Raw genomic sequence first — 23,908 nt, 5'->3', positions numbered from 1 at the left:
GGCCGCTTTTAAAAAACAGCACCCTCACATAGACATTTTGAATACCAAGGAATGCTCCTTTGACCATATCAGGGCATATTTAGATTACAGGTGACTGTTTACCTTTAAGAAGCCTCCTGGATAGAGTATTAAAAAACTGCAAGCATGGCTTAATACAGATGCGCTTTTCAGAATTGTTGAACTGTTACCACAAAACTTACTTGGACTTGACTTTGCAATAATCTTTTTGTAGACGAACTGATGAGCTTCTTCAGATTTTAGTCTTGCCAGTTGACCACCTTTGTTTACACAATAACTCTGAGCACCTTCATAATCTTGAACTTCCTCAACAACCTCATAGTTGAGAATCTGACCTGTTATGGTGTCAGGGGTCACAAATAAGATTCAGTCACTGAGATTTAACGTAAAATGCAATGTAGAAATGAAACAATACACAAAGAAAGGCGACTCAATACAAAAGCCTGGAACATACATTCTCCCCTGCAAATAGAGGTCATTTCACGACCTTTCATTCTCCTAAACTCAATAGGTGGCAGTTGTTATTGCCATCATCATCATCATAGTCATTGTCATCATAATCATCATCATCATTGTCATCATCATCATCATTGTCATCATCATCACAATCATCATACCCGGCATCATAACCATCATCTCCATTTCCATTATCATTATCATTATCGTCACCAATGCCACCTTTATCATTTCATTTTTCATTATTCCCCTCTATCCTACATCATATCACTTACCATCAGAATCTGTGAAGTGAGCACATTCCTGTGTGTTACACTGCATAGTGACAACTTCATCACCTGGGCAAGACTTGTCCATCATCCAGCATGTCCGTGACTTACTGCGCACACCGCCAGAGCAGGATCTGGAGCATGGTGACCAAGGGGACCACTCATCGTAACCATTCTTATCCAGTCTCTTGATCACAGCGTAGGGCACACTGTATGTGTAGAACTCCAGCTGGTGTTCAAAACTCAGCACATGGCATTCCTGCTGATAGACCACAAAATGCTTTCCATCAAAGTCTATTTCGCCGTTCACCAGGTGGTAGTTCTTTCCGCCAAAAGATGCCATATGATGTAAAGTGATGTCCCAGAGGAATGCGTAATAGGACTCATCTACAGGCTGTGATAGAAGATCTGACAAGATGTCCACTAATAACTCACCCTCCACAATAAAAGACGCTGTTTCACTGGAGGACGGCGCAGAGCTGTCGGATGAACTACTACTGGCAGCAAGAAGCTTGTGGATTAATACAATCATGTGGGACACAGCATTCACCAAGTCTGGGGATGTGATGTGTCCATCTAAGAAGGTATCTCGATAGATGTCCTGCAAAGTGGTGCCTGGTTCAATGTCTGTAACATTTACCATCTGGTCAACCATGTACTCATAAGCATTGGTCAAACCGCCGAGTTGGAACTCCTCAGCTACCGCTGGCAATTTGAAGATGACCAGTCCATACAGGGCGGTTTCTAAGACTGGAATATCAATTGTCATGTCCTCTCCAATAGAAATGTACAGCAAATCAATCAAAAAATTAGCATTCCACATGTTACTTTGGAAAATCTGCTCACTAATCTGGAGACTCTCTGCGAACTCTGCGATGTCTTCTTGCGTAAGTTCAAGTTCTTCTATGAGTTGGTCCGCGATGAAATTGACATCAAGCCGCCCGTTGGTGACTGATATTTCCAAAAGCTTAACCAAAGACGTTGGATTTATTCCAAATGATTTACCCTGCTCAATAACCACTTGTAGTTCATCATTGAGATCTTTCAAGTCAAGGAGCAGGCCGGTTCCCTTCTCAGACAGGGGAAAGTCAAATGAGGGAACATCTAACCTTTCATAGAAGCCACTTTCAGGGTCACTGCAGTCTATGGCGGAAGGGTGTTCCACACCAACGTAGGAGATCCCGGTCTCCAGAGAAAATGAAGAATAGAATCTTTGAGAAGATGGTGATGAAAATGATGACTGGCTGGCATAGAATGTGTCAGTGACAATATAACCTGATCTGTCTGCAAAAAGTTGGTTGTATTTTGTTTTGTCAGCAACATAAGTAACTTGAGAAGACGTCTTCTGGATAATGAAGTAAGTTTCACTGGAATGCTCAGTTTCCATCCATGCGGTTTCCAAGGGGACACTAAAACTTGATGTGGGCCGACTTTGGCCATCTGAAGAAATCAAAACTCCGTCATTGAGAGACCCTCTCCAAATAGTATGTGTCTTGGTTAATCTTGTTGGCACTGAAAATGCAATGTAAAACCTTGATGTGAAAATCAAAAATTTGGGGATTATCACAAGTTGGTCTGGAAAAATTCTTTAAGCTGGTCTGCAGTTTCAATACTAGATTTGTACTAAAGAATGCTAACAAGCAACACTTACCATCTGAAAATGTAGCAACATTTAAATCTGTAAGATGAAAAAAAAAGATTGTAAGTTGAGGTGACATTGTTCACTTTGGAAAGGGATCATATATTTGCAGACTTTTGACGCAAAAAAAACATTTTCATACAAAGTATTCTCAAATGAGATGTCAAAAATCAACTACTTTGAATGTTATGAAAGAGTCTTTTTCTCCTATGTCTTGATATTGGTCTGGCGTGTTAGCCTTCAATTTTTGCCAATGAACAGTACACATTACGGGAAACCTCCATTAACTTAGAATACCTGACTTCCCTAGAGGATCAATTTCACAGATCTGCCTTTCCTACAATGGCATACAATGGCACCAGCTGGATTAGATAAATATAACAATGGAACATTCACACGTTGGGGATTTAAGTCTTCTGTTGTCACCCGAGTTGGTCAGGCAAGAACTCGGGTTTCAGGTACCATGCAAGTTAATGCATCCTTCCCCTAATGAACAGCGATTGTGAGTTACCATGATATAAAACTTTATTTTGATTGGACGGATGGAGATGTGGTGGGGGATGAGGTGTGAGAGAAGATATTTACCTGCATAAACTTCTACTTCACATAAAGTCAAATAATTCTTCAGTTGCTCAAGCTGGACACTTGCATATCTGCCCAACAGTGACCTGCAGTTGAATGCGGTGACCAGCCTGCGTGATGTTACAGTACCACAGACATCATTCTGCATGATGGTGGCTGAGAGACCAACTCTCACAACAGCGCCAACCAGTCGATCTCCTACACGGGCAAACGTTCAAACCAATTGTCTGTCAGCTTTTGAAACATTTTTGTGCTTTGAAACCTGTCTTTACTGTATTCTCTTTCGCATTTCCTTATATTTCCTGGTATAAAAGGTTACATCAAATTATGTGACTGACAGACTCTGTACATGCGTATCATACAATAACGGACATTAACCCTTTGAGCGCTGTAATTTTTTCCCGCCAAAATTTTAGTGCAACATTTTACCAATTTTCATTAATTTTTCTGTAAATTTTTTGATAATTTTGGACCAAATGGACATTTTATTTCATTCGCTACAGTTTTTATGAAAATTTGTCAAAAATCTTGGAAAATATTGGCTGGGGTTTATTTTATAAAGGAGACAAAAATAGACTGTGGTGCTCAAACGGTTAATCAACTGTACAGGGTTAACCACTGTACAAACAATATTGGTCATCTTTGAATCTTCTGCGCACACTTAAAGTGTCAACAAAAGATTGGAAGATGACAACGAGAACAACAGTAACAATAATAAAAATAATAAATAAGCAATGTTAGTTTTTCTCTTATTGAGTGATCTACTTGGTTTGTTAGTTTTTGTTTGTTAGTTGGTTTCAATCTGAATGAATTCAGTGCAGCAACGTAATTGATTGCAATGAATAGTTCAAATATGAATTGGCAATATAACAGCACTGTCTGTAATTTCAGATTTGCCACTAAAAAATAACAATCTAAAATTTGTGGTTGCTGACAGAAATTTGGACAAATTTTGTATGTTCAGCACAGATAGGAATGGAAAATTATCTATGGTGGACTTTAAAAGCACAATTTTGCTCTTTCTGGTCAAAAAATTGTTTTCTGGGAAACCAAGTTACCAGTAGATTTCAAATTTGCTATGCAGGTCCCTTATGATGACCTTAGTTTAATTTAATTGTTTAAATTGTGGCAAATTACGAATATTGTATGGATCACTATTTGTCCTGTCTTAAACTGCACATCTGATAGCCTTGCAGTCTCCTATGTTTGAGTTTTTGTAATGATGAAATGTACCTAATACAGTAATGCTTGTTCGATATTGATCTCTGTTAAAATTTTCATGGGAATATAATAGAAAGAGTGATTTTTAGATATTTGCTGAATAGCAAAGATGCGTCTCTGTTAAGAAACAGATGACTATATTCTTTATGAAATGTTTCATTTATGTTTCTCAGAATAATCTAAGTTGCGGACTGTTCTTTTGTATTCATGCTTTATTTGAGAACAATAACCAGTCCTATGCATTACACATTTTCAAACCATGAAAGAAGGATAAGTGGACCTCATACATTTATATAACAGAGGTCAAGGTGTTATTTACACCTGAGGTCAGTTTGGGTCATGTGTCATGAGGTACATGGTGGCATACAGGGCAGTTTGCGTATCAGACTTGAACTTGTCCTCACTGAAAGGTAGAAGGCAAAAATATCATTTGTCTCGAATCCAGGAAGGGACAAACATTCAGAATGACAAGTTTTTCACTTTTCTGATCTACCACTACTTTTGGTTCATTTGATGCAATGCGTGCAATAAATAAAGTTTCTAACCATCACTTTTTTTTATAAGTCCAAAAATAACAATTTTCCCAATTGAGTTAACACAGGGTTGGTAGCCGTTTTGAATTTCATGTCGATAAATATTACCTAATTTGTTTCTCTCGTCAACATTTTACATGGTGACCCGTGATTTTTATCTGTTACACCGAGGACAGTTTGAGCAAAAGTTTGTCTTACTATTTCAAGAACATACTACCTTAATACATTAAGATGGTCCAGTACTTCACAAAAATGGTATTACTAGTAACTGTATGGTTAGCTAGTGTGTGTTTAACTTACTGCAACAATCCTTTCTGTTGGTTATAACAATGTGATTGACAACATATTCATCACCCAGGTCTACTTTCCACCATGGTTCAAATTCAAAGGATGTGTGGGTGCAGCTATCTCCTTGATGAAAGTCAGCGTTGGTGTTTCCATCAACGGCACTCGCTGCTACCACTTGTGGACCATACTGCAGACTGCTGGAGCTTTGCTCAGCATGCTTTCCAAGTGCCATGTTGGTAAGACCTGAAGTGTCGAAGGAAATTTATTCAAAGAAATGTATTACCCTTATCTACAATCAGATTTGGTGGTTATTTTCCTGCAAAAGTTCCCAACATAGGGTGCATCTTCAATGAGAAATAATAGGCCACTTTACAAACTGGTATTTTTCAGAAGTATGGTGAAATTTACCGCCAACTCACTGTACAAATAATGGTAACAGTTTTTTGTATGTAGAAATAATCATTTGACACCTCTACTTCTTTTAGCTTTTTTATAACCTAGGGTACAATGCTAGTGTTTCCATTTCAAATATAAGGGAGTCATTAATATGGTTCAGATTTCGTAAACTTTGGAATATCGACTGTGGAGTAATGAACATTTTCCTGTGTTGAAAATATTTACCCAGAGAGTGCCCACACAACTTCTCTGCTTGTTCAATCTCCAGTGAAGACAGAGCACGGTCGTAAACTTGTACACATGTGACAAAACCATTCAAGTATCTGTTATCCCCGTTGACAGCACCCATCCTGACCTCATACTGAGTAGCCAGGGCCATCGTTCCAACGTCATCACTGACCACTGCAATCCCATCATGCCAGAGTTTGGCCTCCCCGGTGGCTTGAGCGTAGGTGAATCCAATAAAGTTCCATGACCTCTGGGACAGTACATTGGTGGCCATGATCTGTGTACTTTGCTGGAAGTCGCGGCTAACAAACAAAACAGCAAAGTCATTGGCATTTGTCTGCCAAAGCTGTACGCCATAGCCATTCTTGTTGAAGTCGAAAATGGGGCCAGAACTTCCAAGGGGATAGACCCGAACGAGAAGGGTCATAGATTTCTCATTGACATCATAAGCACCATTGTTTTGGAACTCAACATAAGAATGAGGTTTGCCCTTGAATCGATATGCTCCATCTGGATACTGGACACTGTCAAACACTAACTCGGCTGCAGAGATTGCACCATCATTCCCGCCCTTGGTGACATCATCCAAGAGAAAAAGACTATTCATCGGCCAGAATGCCACCAGATCACCAAGTCCAACAGCTGGAATCAAATTGAACATTTTCTTGTCAAACAAATGTATATGATAACACTTAAACACAAATTGTAAGAATATCATAAGTTATAAAAAATATCAAGGGCAGGCTAATACACAGTGAAATTGTAATATACCGGTATGCAATAACATATCTACTGTATGAAGTATTGCTGTATTGAGCAAAATGACTGAGACATTCTAGTCATGTATGTTCCTACTGAATGCCGTTCCAGTTACAATGCGGGAGAAAATATAAGATGCCATCCTTCTTAAGTCATGTCTATTTTCTAGTCACGTTGACAATTCATGCTGTGATTCTCAGAGATGTGTGTCACCACTTTACCCTGAGCCGTTGACAATGATGAAGCCGGTTGAGTCTCCTCCTCCTCTTCTCCAGCGTACTGGGATGAAGCAGGCTGGTATTGAATTCTCTCTATTTCATCCTCAGTGACGCCATACATTGGGTCATCATTCGGGTTGTACCTGAAGGACAGATTCTCATCTACAAACGCTGTGTACCTGTCCTCTGTGCTTGCTCCAAGGCATCCCTAGTAGGGGACGGACATTAGACAACAAGAGAAGAATTACAACAGATGTCACACTCAACAGTCTTCATATAATGAATTCTGCAGATGTAACATTTGAAACTTCATTGAGATTAGCATTTATAGAAACGTTTGACAAATTAAGAGCAATTAATCCCCTAACTCCTTATGGGTACAAGTTGCAGTTTACAAGAGTCAGCTCAAATGTCGTCAACATGGAAGTCCAGTATTTGATGAAGCTGCAGTTGAAACTATCTCACACAAGTTCTATTTGATATGATGTGTCGCCCATATTCTCTATTAGTGCTCTGATTGGTCGTTTTTGAAATATCACAGTAACATGCACCAATATTGTCATGGATGGACTTTTTTATATAAATACAGTTTGGAAATATCATGAAAGAAAGCAGACATTAAACAAAAAAGTTTGTTCATCATAGAATAAATAGCAGATTAAAGGGAGGCTGTCTTCGAACTCTGCTCAAAGGTTGCCAGGGATCCCAATGACCAATGTAAACACTGTATCTAGGGTTCGTTGGCGTTTGATGAAGTAGAAACGTATTTGTTAGCAAAGTTAAAACCTGTTTGTTAACCATGAATATCATAAAATTTAAATGTTGCAGCTATGCTTACATGATGCAGCTAAATATTATGCATGAAATACATTGTTTGTAAAAAAGAAAGTCGCACATGCGCAGGTTCTGACGACAGCCTTCCTTTAACATACATAAAATATAGATTGAGATTGGCTCAAGGTATATTGAAACATATCTTACCATGGATGCAAAAAATAACTTGCAGCAGGTAAAACAACTGGCTGTTAGCTATAATTTGCATGCTTTGAAAATTGTAAGTTTTTTTAGTAAATATTAGGACATTTTGCACAAAGTAAGTGTGTTCACATACTACTTGTAACCGCCTATACTTTATTTTTGTCACCTGTAACCAAAATTCTCTACATCCCCAATGACTCACCCTGGTTGAATATTGTAGATGTTCTCCTATGCAGACCAAAAACAACTGCAACTCTAGCATGTACTTGTCTCTCAGAAAAGCTGGTGAGAAGTTCACTTCCAAGGTGACATTTTCACCATGTTTGACACCTTTTCCTGCACGAAGATCCTCATCATGTTGGTTGACCAGCCGTACAATTGTCACCTAGTAATTCAAACGAGAACAAAATCTGATACTGTGTAGCAAAGGAATTCATTTATTGTTCATTACAAGCAAATGACCCATTGTATATTGTGTAGTTCATTCAGGGTGATTCATGAGGAAAGTACTATAATGACAACATTTACCATTGTCTACTGGTAATTGTAATGGCTCACGAAGAGAACTCATGGTTCGTGCTTTTTGCAGTGAAAGGTATAAAAATACACTGCCATCACAAGAATTTTTCTTCATAAAAAATTACATCACTGTCATCACTATGTTATCTTGAACAAGGCGTGTCCTGAATCAAACTGGATAAATCATAAATTCTAAAAAATAACAAGCGACCTAGTGGCCGATATAGCTCCGCTGTGTTTATGTAGAGAATAACTATTTTTGACACATGTTGATGAAGAAGGTGGAAATCTTTGATAGCTCATTTCAGTGGCCAGAAAAAAGTGGCTAAAATAGCTGCAAAAATACACAATTGAAGATTTCATCATAATTAGAATATATCACATCGGATCATCCCTAAAAACATGTCAACCAAAGCTATCTTAAGAGTAGTTTTTTTGAGAATAAAATTTTCTGACCAAAAAATGGCAAAAATTGCCTCAAAATAAAAATTGCAGATTTCACCATAATTTTAATATATCATATATTACAATAATCCCTTGGAAACTGTATACCAAATATCAAAGCTATCGACTTGCAGTTTTTGAGAAACAAAGTTTTTGACCAAAAATGGCAAAAATTGCCCCAAAAATACAAAATTGCAGATTTCATCATAATTTCAAAATATCACATTACGTTCATCTGTAGGAACCTGCATATTGAATTTCAAAGCTATCAGACCAGTACTTTTTGAGAAACACATTTTTTGACCAAAAATGGAAAAAAAATGCCAGAAAAATACAAAATTACAGATTTCATCAGAAATTCAATATATATTACTTAGTTTATCTGTAGAAACCTGTATACCAAATTTCAAAGCTAGTAGACCAGTATTTTTTCAGAAACACATTTTTGACCAAAAATGGAAAAAAATTGCCCTAAAAATTCAAAATTGCAGATTTCATCATAATTTCAATAAATATCATTTACTTTATCTGTAGAAACCTTTATACCAAATTTCAAAGCTATCAGATGAGTAAGGCCAAAGTAATTAAATTCTTTGTTTTTCGTCCCCACCCGCTTAGGTTTTTAAGGTCTTCATGAAAAAACACACACAGTGTATTTGAATAGGAAATTTTAGGACATGACCGCTTAGCTTTTCTGAACTATAATTTTGTTACAATTTTTTATTTGCTGCGATCAAATTACATTGTGTTAATTTTCTCGTGTGTGTTTTTCAGCCGCTTAGACGCGTACCTTTTCCCATTTAGTGTGGACGCAAAACAAAGAATTTAATTACTTTGGCCTAATTTTGGAAATACACATTTTTTGACCAAAAATGGCAAAAAATTGCCCCAAAAATACAAAATTATATATTTCATCAGAAATTCAATATGTATATTACTTAGTTCATCTGTAGAAACTTGTATACCAAATTTCAAAGCTATCAGACCAGTATTTTTTGAGAAACACATTTTTTGACCAAAATTAGCATGGAAATATAATGCCAGTAAGCAGTATCTCCACGCAAAAATTAGTTTTTGTATGAAAATAGTACAAATATCAAACACACAGAACAATGCTCTACCTTGATGTGATAAGAAAGCAATGGTTAGACAGTACTGCACAGTTCAAAAGCAACAAACTTATAGTTATCAAATCAACTCCTGAATTGCATAAAATGGTTTCAACTTACTGTGATGCTCTCGGACGCTTCGTCGATGGCTTGTATCACAGTTTGTAAAGTCAATGCAGTCTCCACTGACCTTGGACTGTCATCCATTTGTACACATCCTGAAAAATGCATACATGCAGTGTTTGATTAATGTTGTAGTATTTTCCGTGCTGTTATTACTCTAAGGACTAGTTATTTGTAATTGATGATCTGAACCTGTCATTTCACACCTACTAAAATAATTTTCCGCTTTCATAGACATAACTTAATCAATAAGTCAACAATATCAACTAGCAGCAAGTAACATTGATAAAATATTGAGAAAATAAGTACCTCAATATTTATGAAAAAAAGATAGGAAATTTCGACAGATTCCAAGTTGCCTGAGTGATATTCATGTAATGATACCACTCTATATGCTTTTCATTCCTTATTTAATATGCATAGGTCCAACCAAGAGAAGACAAGGTCAAGAAGCCAAGCCAATATCCCTTGCATAAATGTTTCCCTCGGAAAATGTTCAGTGCAGCCTGTATTATAGTGAGATTTATTGTACATTCATTGTATACATGATTGATGCAGTGTTCTGCCAAGCTTTTGCATCAGTGGGGTCTGAGGGCCCATGGAAGCTCAAAAAGTGGGTCGCTGTTGAAAAAAGGGGGTCATTCTCAAGACAATTATACACTTTATTACGTGCCATACCCGTGTTGTTGTTTCGAAGTTCGAACTCGCAGATTCCATGAGTGCTGCGGTTTTATGGTCCTACCTACAGTCTACAAGACTGTAAGTGTAAGTGTACTCGTTCGGAAATTCATCTTGTCTCGGGTCATCGTATTTCGTTTATTATTATGCTTTATGCATACTTTGCAAGTCATTTGGTTGTTTTTGGCATCGTAGTGGAGCCAGCTGAAATCACGTAACCATTTTTCATGAAGACGTCGAACATGCCTGCGTGACAATTTCAAAACTTGCGTATGATTTACGCCACTGAGTTTTTATTTGCGTAAAATGTATTCAAAATGCGTACGGCTAAGGAATCAGTATCTGAAGTGAGTTGAGCAGTCTTTTCTGTAGAACTTGGAGGGTTTCCTGTAATGCGCATGCTCTATTAATAAAAAAACAACAACCTGGGGGGCTTCAAGGTGTAGCTGAACGCTTGCCATGCCATGATGCAAGTCCCGTATATGATCGTTGAGCAGCCCAATGAGTTCATGTTCAAAGAAAAGACCTTCTGACTGTGAAATTAGTGTTTTCAAAGGGCCAACAAAAAGCAGATACTGTTCAAAGTCCAGCGGGACCTCTCAAGAATGCAACCCGACAGATTCTAAATGGTCATCCGTAAACACTTTCCAAATAACATGCGACGTAATGACCATTAACTGTATTGTGTTACCAACAACGTAGACTCGATCGATTCTCGAATTTTTTGCATCTGTAGTGCCATTGTCTGTACAGAACTGATTGACGTGACGTTTTGTGATGATGAAATACAATGTTGCATAAAGTGCTGCGGTCTGCTAAAATCTAAAATGTTGCAATATCATGATAAATGTCACTTGCAAGCAGGTGCATATGTTCTAATTTTGTCCTGCATTGAACCACATTCAGGCAATACAATGCAATACATGCAGTGCGGCAAGTACGTCGTGTCATGGGGCGGCATTTCTCAATGCGCATTAGCTTACGCAGTCATGATTTATTTTGCGTATTTCAGAACAATTTTGCGTAAAATACGCAGGATTTTGCGTTAACGGAAACACTGCTGCCTCAATGAAGGCTGAGTTTCCGATGCATGGCTGCTCAATGTGTTGAGACTGCTCTGTTTCTGACTGATGCGTTTCCGATGTGGATGGCAGCGGCGTGCATTGGTTTTCAGTTTCCGAGGATGTAAACATCTGAGACACGATGTCATGTTTGATCGTATTGTCTTCACTCGTCCGGTTGTTGGATTTGCATTTTTAGGGCGTAATTGGTCCAAAAAAACTAAGAATTGTTCTGCCTCGGTGTTTTGATTTATTCACGGAAGCAATTTTCCTTTCCACTGCCAGAGAGTACTGTGAGGCATTGAATTTAACAGAGACGCTGACTGGCTGACTTGAATCTAGCCGATGAAAACCTAGTTCACGATTATGCAAATAGAAAATCACTGAAGGTTGCTATGGAAGCAACACGTCTCATGTTCTCACGAGCAGCACGCACGCATGAGCAGCGTGGAATGTCTACTTCCGCGTTTGGCCTTTCGCGTATAGTACGTAAATAAGTGTATTTTTTTACCAAAAGTTTAGTGGGACTGATGGCGTGCTGCGCCTGCCGGACCCGATGATTGATTTTTTTTGGGTCTTCAATTTTATTTTTGCGGCAATGGCGCAAGGCCGCGGCCTCGGCAGAACACTGTTGATGTTAAAAGTTTATGGTTGATTTTCAGAAGGAACTCTGGATAACATATGTACAAACATAGTAAATTGGTGAATGTGACACCCAGAAGAATATCAGTGAATGCCATGACAGAAATCTGTTAATAAAACTGCATGATCATGACTCAATCCTGTTTCACAATACTGAATTTGGTTGCATTCTGTAGTACCCATGACCTTACCAGTCAACTTCAAAACCACTTAACTGCCCATAGTACAAGTAATTATGTATTATAATTATGTATTTCAAAAGTAGATATTCATATTAAAATTATTGAGGGGACACTGAATGGATGACATCCACTTAATTGAAACTTGCTAGAGAGACTTTCAACAGGAAGTTCGACGTTGAAAATTGTGCAGACTTGAAAATTTAAGTCATGCACTTCTGCCAGTGCAGTGACATACATAATTCTTTGGTCTACTGAGGGGAATCCAAGCACAATGGCTAGGGTACTGAAATAACACTTCCAGGCTGATCACCTACGGTATGTGGACAATCCTACACAAAATATTAGCTGATTGGTTACTGGGCATATGTGCCAGTCAACAAGCCTAATGCTTATGTGTAATCAGAAAATCTAAGTCAATTGGCTTCACTACTTACCAGTGTTTGTTGTGATGTTCTCACACTCATTTGCATAATAGTCAAACTGAAAACTGCCAGTCGCACCCACCGGCATGCCACTTGTGAGGGTTGAGGTGTCAACTTGCAATTCAAATTTGAATTCCCAGCTCTGCTTGCAAAACCCTGGCTTGACTATCCTGCATACTGGTGAGCTGGATGCATTTGAAGGGGGCTTGAAAGATAAACGTTTCATGAGCACTGTTAATGTATCGCAACCATTGCTTATTTTATGCAAAAATGATTCAAAAAAGGGAGCAGCAAGCACATGGTTTCAAATAATAATCACTAGTTTCTACAAAGGCTGGGGATACAGGGGAAAAATGATGTTCTGAAGTGATAATAGAGCCTCATTCACTCTATTTGTGCTGGACTGTGATAACTGGAAAAAATCATATATGGAAGCACTCCAGAAATGTATCTTATGCTTAGAGTGTAATAAATCAGTCTTTCTTTATGAAAAGTATGTTAATGAGTATGGTCTGCGTACACCAATCCAGACATAGTGACTCATCATATATGGAGAATATTCATGTTCTCTTGATCCTGCACTATATAAAAAATGAGGTCAAGTTGTGCTGAGAGAGGGGTGCTAACACTTGGTGGCGCTCTGACTTTAAAGCAATTAGGGATGGACCATTATCTCTTTGGAGGGGTGGTAAAAATGGACAACGACCATCAACAGAGCAAAAGGTGCCACTAAAGATCTTTGCAGCCATGCTGATATTTTTGAAAACAATATTACACTAAAGGTCAGCTATTAAATAAAAAGTGCATAAATATGGTTATAAATAGTATTTATACAAATATTGAACATGAAAAAATTTTGTGAGTCAATATCCTGATCATTCCCCTTCAAAGATGATGATGCATCCCTTATTCACTGTTTGTATTTGATAAATACTACAGGTATGAAACTCAAGATCACAGCCTTTACCACTTTTTAGGGATCCTATGCATTGAGAGGGAGGCTTTACTGGAGAGACAGGCAAAATTACTAAATGCTAGACGTTAAATAGATGTTGAAATTTTGACATTCCATGGCCAATATAGTGGACTGGAAGATCAGCCCCTTCACAGAATTTCTGTGTCCTCACTTCCTGTTACAAATGGACACACTGTCTCTTAATACCATCTGGCAAAAACTGAATGCTGGAATATGTCAATACTGCAATGAAACAAGTGACTGAAATTTGCATTTGACTCTACCCATCAGTTTGTCGACAAACACTACACAAATCCACTTGAAACTGCACCAATTTGTTTACAGCCATCACACCAGTTTGTAAGAGAAGTGTGAAGTGTAGCAGTACGTTATAAAAGTACACTGACCGATTCAAGGGTCTGCATCAGTCTGTTCAATGGATTGTCAGAAACAAAGGACACAGAGTTTTCCCTGTAGACATTCATCTGGTTTTCTCCGATCGGTGATACGGTGGAAATGCCAAAGATGAGATAGGTACGAGACGGATCAGGGCTGCCATCAGGCCGAAGGACAGGTTCAACAATAGCGAAGTCAAATTCTACTTGTAGTTCCACTGCTGAACTTATTACTGCTCTGTACAACAAACAAAGACACAAATAATTTGTATTTTGATCTCACTTTCAGCCAAAAGGTAGTTGTGAAGTGTTGTAACACTCTTGTGAACCAGAGGATTATCCAGCTGTTATTTGTAAGTACTGAAGCAATATGACGAAGAGTTATTTTTCAGACAAATTTGCTGTCATGGACAGATGGAACACTTGATTCCATCAACTACTAACCCTAATCCTTCCAGACAGTATATTAATTTTCCCATATGTTAATTCAGTAAACAACAGCAGTATTGAGCCAAAACCACATATATTTTCACATACGTGGCATATGGTACAAGTTATACATGAACTAGGTTACAGTATATAGGTATTAGACTTCTAAATATTCAGGGTTTTGTTAAAATGCAACACATTGGACCTTTCGTGCCTCACTGGTTTAAACCAACTTGACCTGATGGTGACATATGAACTTGGCAGGATAACAGTTCAATGGAAGGGTTATCCCGTCTACAGATACATGACTTTCTTGTTGATATTAAAAAAATTGACTCTTCCCAGACACTGGTGATGAATGTTGAGCAAATGTGAACCAAATTCAACATTTTAATGCGTGTTCATAGTTCACCAGTTTTGTAGCTTTCCAATCACTGCAAGAATTTGCCAAATAAACTGTGGTTACATCCCTTCATTTATATGATGCTGCTTTGGTTGCAGTCCCAAGTTTCAATAATGCCGTCATTTAAAAATTTTGGATATGCTGAAAGATGTTAGGATATGTCAAGCATTGGCACCAGAACCACCATATGGGTCCCATACATGGAGCCACAGATAGGATGACCCCTCTCTCTCACAATTATTTAGTTTGATCATTCAGAAATCTATTATTTTCTACTGCAGGATTTGTGGGAAGAGGATTACCGTGAATATTCACAGACAGTTAAATGTCTTTGATTGATTTTGAGTTGGTACCGCAAGAAAATTTGGTACTGTTGAAACATTCATAAACTCAATTAACTTTCAAAATAACGCTTGACTGGGAAAAAATTACTTGTATAAGATTGATTATGACATGTTAAGGTAGTATGTGCCTTGAAAGTGAAACACATTACTTTTGCTCAAACTTTCTTTAAGGAATCTTTCAACCATTCTCTTTCAAAATCAAGAATAAAAATCAGGGGTCACCATGCAAATTTTGGTACTAGAGAGACAAATAACTCGAGATTTACCGATATTTAAAATTCAAAATGGCCGCCATCGCTGTGTTAACTCTATGGAGAATATTAATTTTTGTTGAAATTCGAAAAACTAAGCCAGTGAAACATTTTCTTACACAAGAGCTTTAAAATGAATCCCCACAAGTGGTATATCAGAAAAGAACTGTAAAAGTTTAAAGAGTCCGAATATCTGCCCCTGAGGTGCTTTCTACCTTAAGAAGGGTGGCCAAGTACTCATATTCTAAGAGTATACTTGCACTTAATAGACCTGGCATAAATGTTAATATCAGCTGTGTCAGTTACTGTAGATTGCAATGAAACTTACTTAAAAATAACGAATCTTGATAGCCTCCATATGAGGGAGATGTGACTCTGTACAAACGCCACAGGTACTGCATTGAAGCCACTGTATCCGCTATATGTAACCGCGGGTCGTACATTGGTAGTGTACAGCACGGTGTTGGCTTCTATTTCTTCATCATAGATTTGCATGTCCCAAACTTTGGAACCATCCATCCGTTTGCACTCGATCAAAGTAGTCAGGTTGCCAATAAATTTGACCTACAAACTCGATGAGAAAAAAGTCTGTGGTATTACCATAATTGATCAGGAAAAAGGTAGATTGTGAGAAGATTTAAGGGACATATGCATGTACTTTGTTTGAAATGTACGTTTGAAAAGTACGTCATATTAAATCTGTACGTCTGACGCAGCAAACATACAGTGTTCCCATGCACTGAACACATCACTATTATGTCTAAAGATAATGTCGCTACCTTTTTTCATTACCTCTAGCGGTCACTTCTGCACACTGATACCAACATTATCCACGATTCCATGTCAATTTGGTACAACGATGGAGCTGGAAACGAAGCTAGTTAGCTCCATCCATGGCATAACAGTAATGTCGTCTTTGTGTTGTGTCATAGGCAAATGAGGTAAATGTGTACGAATTCGGTGCTTTTACCCCGAATTTTTACCAGTTGCCCCAGTTACGGGGCGGTATAAAAAGCAATGTTGGCACACGGACAGTGACCGTGACCGGCACAAGCCATGCAAGCTGCTAGTACTATCCATCTTTCTTTCTACCTCCATGATCCATCAATCACACATCAGTGGTCACCACAGGTCATGCAGATAGTGGTTATAACAGCGCCATCTATCGACCACCCCACAGACTTTTCAGCTCGCACAGCACCTGTTAAACTTGGACATCGCACGTAGCGCCAAATTGTACACTTGAAATCACTACAAGAAATAACAGAAACAATTTTCAAATGTAAAAGAAAATGAAGATCTGTTGACTTACAGAATCTTTGCGAGTTGTTTCGTTTGAGCTCAAATTGCCCCTTAAGTAGATGTTGAAAAGGTCTTTATTTCCTGTGCCATTGAAATCGCGGAAAAAGTCGTCGTCGAAATATTGGTCTTCGATCTCGGCATCTTCGTAAATATTCGAACAACTTCCAGTGTTAGATGATACCAATTTGCCATAATTGGTGATCACCGGAAGTGACGGCTTGTATGTGAAGCGTTGGAAATCAAGCACCCAAAGTTCATCAATTCCTATTGAGAGAATGACAGTGACAATAGCAGTAACTTTTAAGTATTTTCATCATTTCCGTTTCATGAAATAAGTTTTATTTTTTAAAAATAAGTGTTATTTCTTTGTTCGCCTCCATGGGTATGTTAAATTCGAATCATTGGCCTTGACAGAAAAAATGTATTGGGTACGAAATGCAATGCTATTCATGAATTCCGGACGAAAAATTGAATACAACTTACCGTCAAAGCGTACGCGTCGAAGAAGCTGCATTTTACGGACAGGACAATAATACTTTACGTGTAATGGCGAATGATACAGAAACCTATCACTAAAATTGATACATTACAAGCAAAGAGTCTACAGCTGGTACAGATCCATGTCAAATCAGGCATGGAGGTTTTCTAATTTCGCCCTGTTCGTCATGTATAGTTTTTAAAAGTAGGAAAGGTGACAGGAATACGGAGCATTGAAGGGCCAGTGGCTGTAGCTTTTCATGTTTAGTTTTTTCACTGTTTTTGTTTTACAGGTCAACTACAGGTTCTTGTTCTTGTTCTACTCCCCAAAGTACGTTTTGATACACAGTATCCAGCTTTTCAATTCTGCCTGCACATGTGCAGACATGACTGCATTGGTACTGTTGACAAGTGAATTCTAGGCCGGACCATAATTATACCGTGAACAATAACAGTGCATTTAAACGTGTAGACGCTGTGCTGGTATGATGATTAGTGGTGTTTTAAAATGCTTTGGGGAGTAGAATAAGAAACTATAGTTGACACAAAGTGCAAAACTACTGAAAATCATCAAAAGTTACACTTACTGGCCCTTTATGTACCACTTCAATAATCCACTGCACTCAATGTATTTACACATTTCAAATACATGACAAATTTCCTAAGGTATTTTCAAGTACGATCTGATATAGGGACTATGATACTTTCAATATTTTATACCAGTAGACTGCAGAATATTTGCTTCTTGTTTTATGAGTAAAGTAAGCTGAAGTAAACATAATGAGCCCCACAAATTATAATTCAATGAGCACAATATGCAAGGAGTCGTTGACAAATGAATTCGCCCTGACTAATCGCAAGAGCCTGAATAAGACTCTGTCGTAACGGGACCATTAGTATCGAGAAGACATGGACAAAAACACTATCGACAGATCAGAGTCAATCTTGGCGAAACGCGATCAAACGCCCATGTTCTGTCCCGTGCGAAATAAAGAAAGCCATCGGAATTGAATAATTTCAATAAGCTTACTGTCCGTGTCTTCGTCATCATTTATGGGGCGATCAACGGTACGAAGGAAGGTACAACTGTCTGGAGCAATGGCGAATAGAAAATTTTAGTTGTTCTGTGATCATAGAAGACATTCAATTGTTGATGATGTGTCGATGAACGATGTCTAGCACACTTTACTTAGACCTACCACTTACACGCTTACCTGTAATAACCGATGGCGGTCAGTCGTGTTCGACACGTCAACTTATCAAGCCCATACGACGATCATCAACTTTGTATCTCTTCCCAACAAATATCCCGCAATGTGATTCCGTGTTTTGAAGTTCACCAACTGGCAGGCAAAGACCGACAAAAGGGATAAAGACTTACCGGTAACATCCTCAATGCTGATATCAAGTTCGACGAGACCGTCAACGACTTGGAACTGGCGTACGGTCGCCTGGCCCATATTTTCAAACAGATCATCCTCAGTCTTGTCCGATAATTGCTCACCGAAGCGCCCTTCCAGGCCGTGCGATACTATGTCGAAAATAATCAACGCAGAGAACAGAATGCAAGGCTTGATCCGTATCAAAGCCATCGTCAAATGACGAAAGAAAGAAACGGAAATACGATGAAAGGAAAACTAGATCACGATACCCTGTAATCCTTGACCAAGTACAGAGATCGAAATGCCACTTGTTGATGAACACCCAGGTGTTGAAGTGGAACATTCCGTGTTTTAAAATACACACCAGGTGGTATATTCATTGTTTTCAAAAGGTATCGCGACACTGTAATTTCACCGATCATTGCCCCTCAACTCGTCAATCCCATTGCTCTTGCTTTTCAATTCATACATGGCAGACAAAACTCAGTAATTGAAATTAAAATGTCTGTTATCTTACTTTAAGGTAGCCGATCTACCACTTGTTTGGTTTATTTTAATGCTCTCGGTGTCAGCAAACTTTTCAGTGTCTTGGTTTTTTCAAAAATCGAAAATGTTATTTTCTCTATAGAGTTAACACAAAAACAGAGGCCATTTTGAATTTCATATCGGTAGATTTTGGGTAATTTGTTTCTCTGTACCAAAATTTGCACAGTAATCCAAATTTTTATTCCTAATTTTGAAAGAGAATGGTTGAAAGATTCCTTGAGAAAAGTTTGAGCAAAAGTTTAGGCCTTTCATTTTCGAGACGCCGATACTAACTTAATAGCCTACTTCTGTATCTCTGACCGCCTTTGGGAATTTGAATTTCGTTATTGACGATCATTGTAAATGCGACTCGCAAATCCCCTAAATTTTCGTACGATAAGTTATCCAAATTTTTCTGTGAAAGTGTTTATCTTGCCAGCCAACAGCAAGAAACCGTACCAGTAGCCATGGTATTATATAAGAGAGGAAATGACAAAAACGTCTACAATGTTCAAATAGACAGGATACTGCATTTGAAATATCAGAAATGTATATCGGGTACAGTACCGACTACTCTATTGTAAAGCCTGAATCTATGATCAGTAACAGTTCGATCCCAAGTCTCCAGCTTTAATATATAGGCTCATTCGGAGCTAATGTACCGGTATGTACGTCATCTGGCCAAAATTTGTGACGTCACCGAGGACCCGCGAATGTTCACTGCTTTATCGTCTGCTCGAATACGACACGTATAGGAATTAATTTTGAAACTTTGAAACTTCTGTGTAAGCCTCGGAAACGTGTTATATCATTTCTCCATTTGCATAATACCTTTACGTTCTAACAGCCGTTTGGAGACCCTGTGACCGCTTCGTGCTTTCCCGAGTCTGAAAATTTACGGTGGATGAGCGATATCGATCTGTGCTTTACAAGAAACTGTTGGTGAGTAGGCCTGGCTATTTGTTCATTTTGCACGTCATGCCGACGAGTCGGAATACGTTCCGATATAACACTGACAACCGATATAGGAAGACTATTGGGGAATTTAGGGATAGGCTGTTTGATATTCGTGATCACCTTGAAGATTGATGGGGTCGATGGAATTATTTTTCCACCTGCAACGTTTTGTACACCTTCCTCTCGGCGTATTCTTACAATGGCAAATATTCAAGTAGGCCTCCGCACTGTACAATGAATGCATCATGTTTGAGATCCGGGACAGGTTTGAGGTCTTAACATTTAGATAATAAATTATGGCAGAAAACTGGTTGTGCTTGCGAAATTAAAGGTTATTTATTTATTAAAGTCACAAAAATTATTCAAAAAGTCCACTATTGATATAGGGGAAAGCTGAGAATAGGGATTTGCTCGAAAATTATCAGATAAGAAAGCTCTCGGACAAGAAGTGTCAGAGTGGAAAATGTTTTTCACCTAAAATGCATTTACTGAAAAGTCATTTACTAAAGTTGTAAATTGAAATATGATTTTACAGTTTATGGTCTAAAATATCACTAAATAAGCAAATACACGATACAGCTGATATGGATTTGATAAATGTCCTTAACGACCGTCATGTATTTCAATCATCGATATTCTTGACCGCGGACATCCGGGAACTTGCGGATTTTTTCGTCATTTTTGCGTCACACTGCCGAGAGAACAAAATATTGAAGTGTGGATTTTTCAACATTTACAGCAGTATTCAAAGTTTCAACATCATGTCAATGATAAACACTAAGTTCTGTACTTTGTCACATAATATTTCTGCATTGTTCATTGTCCTGTGAAGTCAAATCCCATTTCACCTCACTCGCGTGCGTGAGGTGAAAGTGACGTCACTCCGCGGTCAAGAATAAGTAGAAAATTTAAGGTAGGCAAACGCGCCTCGGGGACAGATATTCGGGCTTTCAAAGTTTACCAATTCTACTCTGATCTACCACTTCTTTTTTGTGGGGACCCATTTTTAAGCTCTTGGTGTAAGAAAAGTTTTCGTCTTAGTTTTTCGAAAATCGATTTGAAAATTTCTTTTTTCTGCACAGAACTAACACAGGGATGGCGACCATTTTGAATTTCAAATATCAGCATCGGTAAACCAAATTTGCAACTCAATTTTTATAAGATTCCTTGAGGAATGTTTGAGACTTTCGATCGAGGCGCTATTTTAACAGTGGTTGCCGGCGCCCTTCCAACCAACTGTGAAAGTTCATTAATATGTAAATGATAACCACCTTTAAACTCAGGTACGTCTTAAAAAGATTCCAGATCATCAATATATTACAAACATGTTGAGACATGCAAAGATTACTTTATTGCTCAGCAACACACTAAGGGAGTATAGTAAGGCAAAAATTACAAAACTCAACAAACACTGGATGAAGCTGCTGCTGGGGGAGGAACTGAAGTACAAGAAATAAATTTCGCAAGTGGTAGTTCATTTTGGACTCACAAATTGTGAGTAAAGATATATACATGAACTTTTCTCTGTCATTCAAATCAAGAAAGCCGGCATTATACAAACTTGTGGATGAAAATAAAATATTTCGATAAGTTGTGTATTTTGGACATTCTATTACAAAGTGAAATTCATCCTCGACTAAAGAATTAAAATGTTTTGCAGTCTTTCATTTGCAGGAACTTTTGGAATTGACCTTCTACCCAATTCTATTTGAAGGTTGTGATCCGAAATTCTTGGTTTTGTTAGCCACTTCCTATGGGTAAAAGATAGCAACTTCTCTATTCCTTGACAATGAAGACAGATTGCCATCTTTTCAGTTCCTTCCTAATATCCTTTGTTTACGCATATTTACATAACAGCCTGAACTAAATCTTTATTAGGGACGGACCATCAGATCTTGGGAGGGAGAGGAGGTCATAATCAGATTGTGAATATCTTTTTTTCACAATTATATTTTTGCAAGTGATCACGATGTGCTATTTTTTCTGGGTAAACTGTCAGATTTACAATTTTTTGAGTTCTGATTTTATTTATTTTGCAATCTAGTCTGAAAATGTTATTCCCTTAACTTTTTGCTTTGATATCTTTTTTGTTTTTGACCATCCTTTGCCGAGATCTAATGGTTTTATTAGTGTATGTATGCATCGCTGCGCATAGCTTACCACTGGAACTGACCGGTCCCCACTTATCCACCCACTGATACACTATAGCAGTAGTTCAACATAGCTGTAGTGATAAAGTTTGAAGAAATAGAGCCGACACCTCTGTCTCCATCACTTGAACTTAAAAGTAACAGCTTCGCAAACGATCCCACAAAGCAACATCTATATGAAGTACTCAAATGAGTTATTAAATCCGGATTTTTGAATGGATCCCAATACAAAACTGCATGTGCAAACATGCATAGAAATACATGTAGTTTTATGCACATCTTACGCATGGATTTATTTGTACCTTCATCACGTGATCTCTTTGGCGCAGCGAGTCTGTAGAAAACCGGACATCCTCTTTATTCCGGAGTAGAACCATAGGGGTTGCCTACATGTTCGTCCCTAGGGTTGGGTGAGGTGTGTTGTTGTATTGCTAATAAACATTTATTCTACCAACCTTTGTTGCCTTGGTCTTATCTTAGTACTGCCCTTTACAATCTTGCGTAAAAGTTTAATCACCATGCTGTGTCTATTGTCTGATGAGTTTACTTACCTAATACACAAATGCAAGCAGGAGTATTACTTCTGTTATACCTTGCTGTTGTAATAAAGAAATCCTTTGTACTCCTTTAAAAGTTGTACAATTTGCATAAAGATGAAGCTCATAAAAAAACCTGCCCCTATAAAAACATCTCAGGAACACCTCAAGTCAAATTTCAAAGCAATGTCAATTATTTTTCAGGCAGCAAGACCAGAACAGTAATCAGACAGGAGTAACTGAGAATATCCCTGCAAATCTGCATACCAAATTTCACACAAAAATATCCACAAAATTATAACATCCCCTACCATAATACTGCTACTTCTATTACAATTCAAAAGAATTTGAATGTGAACATCCTTTGGAACCCACTGATAAAATTTCAAAGTTATAGAAAACTTTAAAAAGTTAACTGTATTCAGGTGACTTCCTTTCCACTGTTATTGTATGGAAATTATATAATTATTACGTTAAATAGATGGAACTGGCAAAAGAAAAATTAAAACAAGGATAGAAAAAAAAGGTTACACTGGCATATTTATTAAAATGGAAATTTGGAAGTTTGGTTTTATTCAATAAAATCATTAAAAAAATCAAACTTAGCACCTTATAGAAATACTGAATTGCAAAGCTTTGTAAATAAGATTTCCATATAATAACAGTCTACATCTATGCTACATATTAACACAATGATCAGAAGATACAGATAAGTATGTACTTTGAAAATATGGTACGTATAATGCTTGTTAAGTACGCATAACAAAGGTTAATAAAATGCTTTTAAAGTTCACAAATGGAATTTGCAAAATGTGTACTAAAATTTTCATGAAGGTTTTTTTTCAGAACGAATAGTATCAGATAATAACATTTACTTATTACAGCAAGACCAGTCTTACATACAATAGGAATATCCATTATGCAACATGCCTGTACCCAACAGCTAAACATGAGTTTTATTGTGGACACAATTTAATAATACTATGTTATAGATTGAAAGTTTCTACATATATGGAACTTTCAATCTGTAACACAGC

At 37.8% G+C, this 23,908-nt stretch overlaps 1 protein-coding gene across 3 annotated transcripts in view; it reads right to left on the bottom strand.

Moving 5' to 3' along the window:
* The window catches only part of LOC139147409 (uncharacterized), a 33,107-nt gene extending 14,122 nt beyond the window's left edge, over window positions 1-18,985 (bottom strand). The window contains exons 1-14 of one of the 3 annotated variants that reach the window (XM_070718504.1): window positions 18,703-18,985; window positions 16,855-17,108; window positions 15,871-16,106; window positions 14,128-14,353; window positions 12,778-12,970; window positions 9,778-9,875; window positions 7,788-7,970; window positions 6,611-6,815; window positions 5,628-6,272; window positions 5,019-5,249; window positions 2,968-3,162; window positions 2,395-2,421; window positions 750-2,255; window positions 201-353 (exon numbers count right to left, since the gene is read on the bottom strand). In XM_070718504.1, the coding sequence (XP_070574605.1) occupies window positions 201-353; window positions 750-2,255; window positions 2,395-2,421; window positions 2,968-3,162; window positions 5,019-5,249; window positions 5,628-6,272; window positions 6,611-6,815; window positions 7,788-7,970; window positions 9,778-9,875; window positions 12,778-12,970; window positions 14,128-14,353; window positions 15,871-16,106; window positions 16,855-17,108; window positions 18,703-18,913 (4,363 nt within the window). In that variant the 5' untranslated portion in view covers window positions 18,914-18,985. Of the gene's footprint in view, window positions 1-200; window positions 354-749; window positions 2,256-2,394; window positions 2,422-2,967; window positions 3,163-5,018; window positions 5,250-5,627; window positions 6,273-6,610; window positions 6,816-7,787; window positions 7,971-9,777; window positions 9,876-12,777; window positions 12,971-14,127; window positions 14,354-15,870; window positions 16,107-16,321; window positions 16,652-16,854; window positions 17,109-18,702 lie in introns of those variants that run through there. The other 2 variants (XM_070718505.1, XM_070718506.1) reach the window with 2 other exon arrangements.
* Window positions 18,986-23,908: the final 4,923 nt, after the last annotated feature.

The sequence above is a fragment of the Ptychodera flava genome, chromosome 13, assembly GCF_041260155.1.
Source record: "Ptychodera flava strain L36383 chromosome 13, AS_Pfla_20210202, whole genome shotgun sequence".
Classification (NCBI taxonomy): domain Eukaryota; kingdom Metazoa; phylum Hemichordata; class Enteropneusta; family Ptychoderidae; genus Ptychodera; species Ptychodera flava.
Note: the sequence above shows the minus strand (reverse complement) of the source record. Positions and strands in the feature narration are given on the sequence as shown.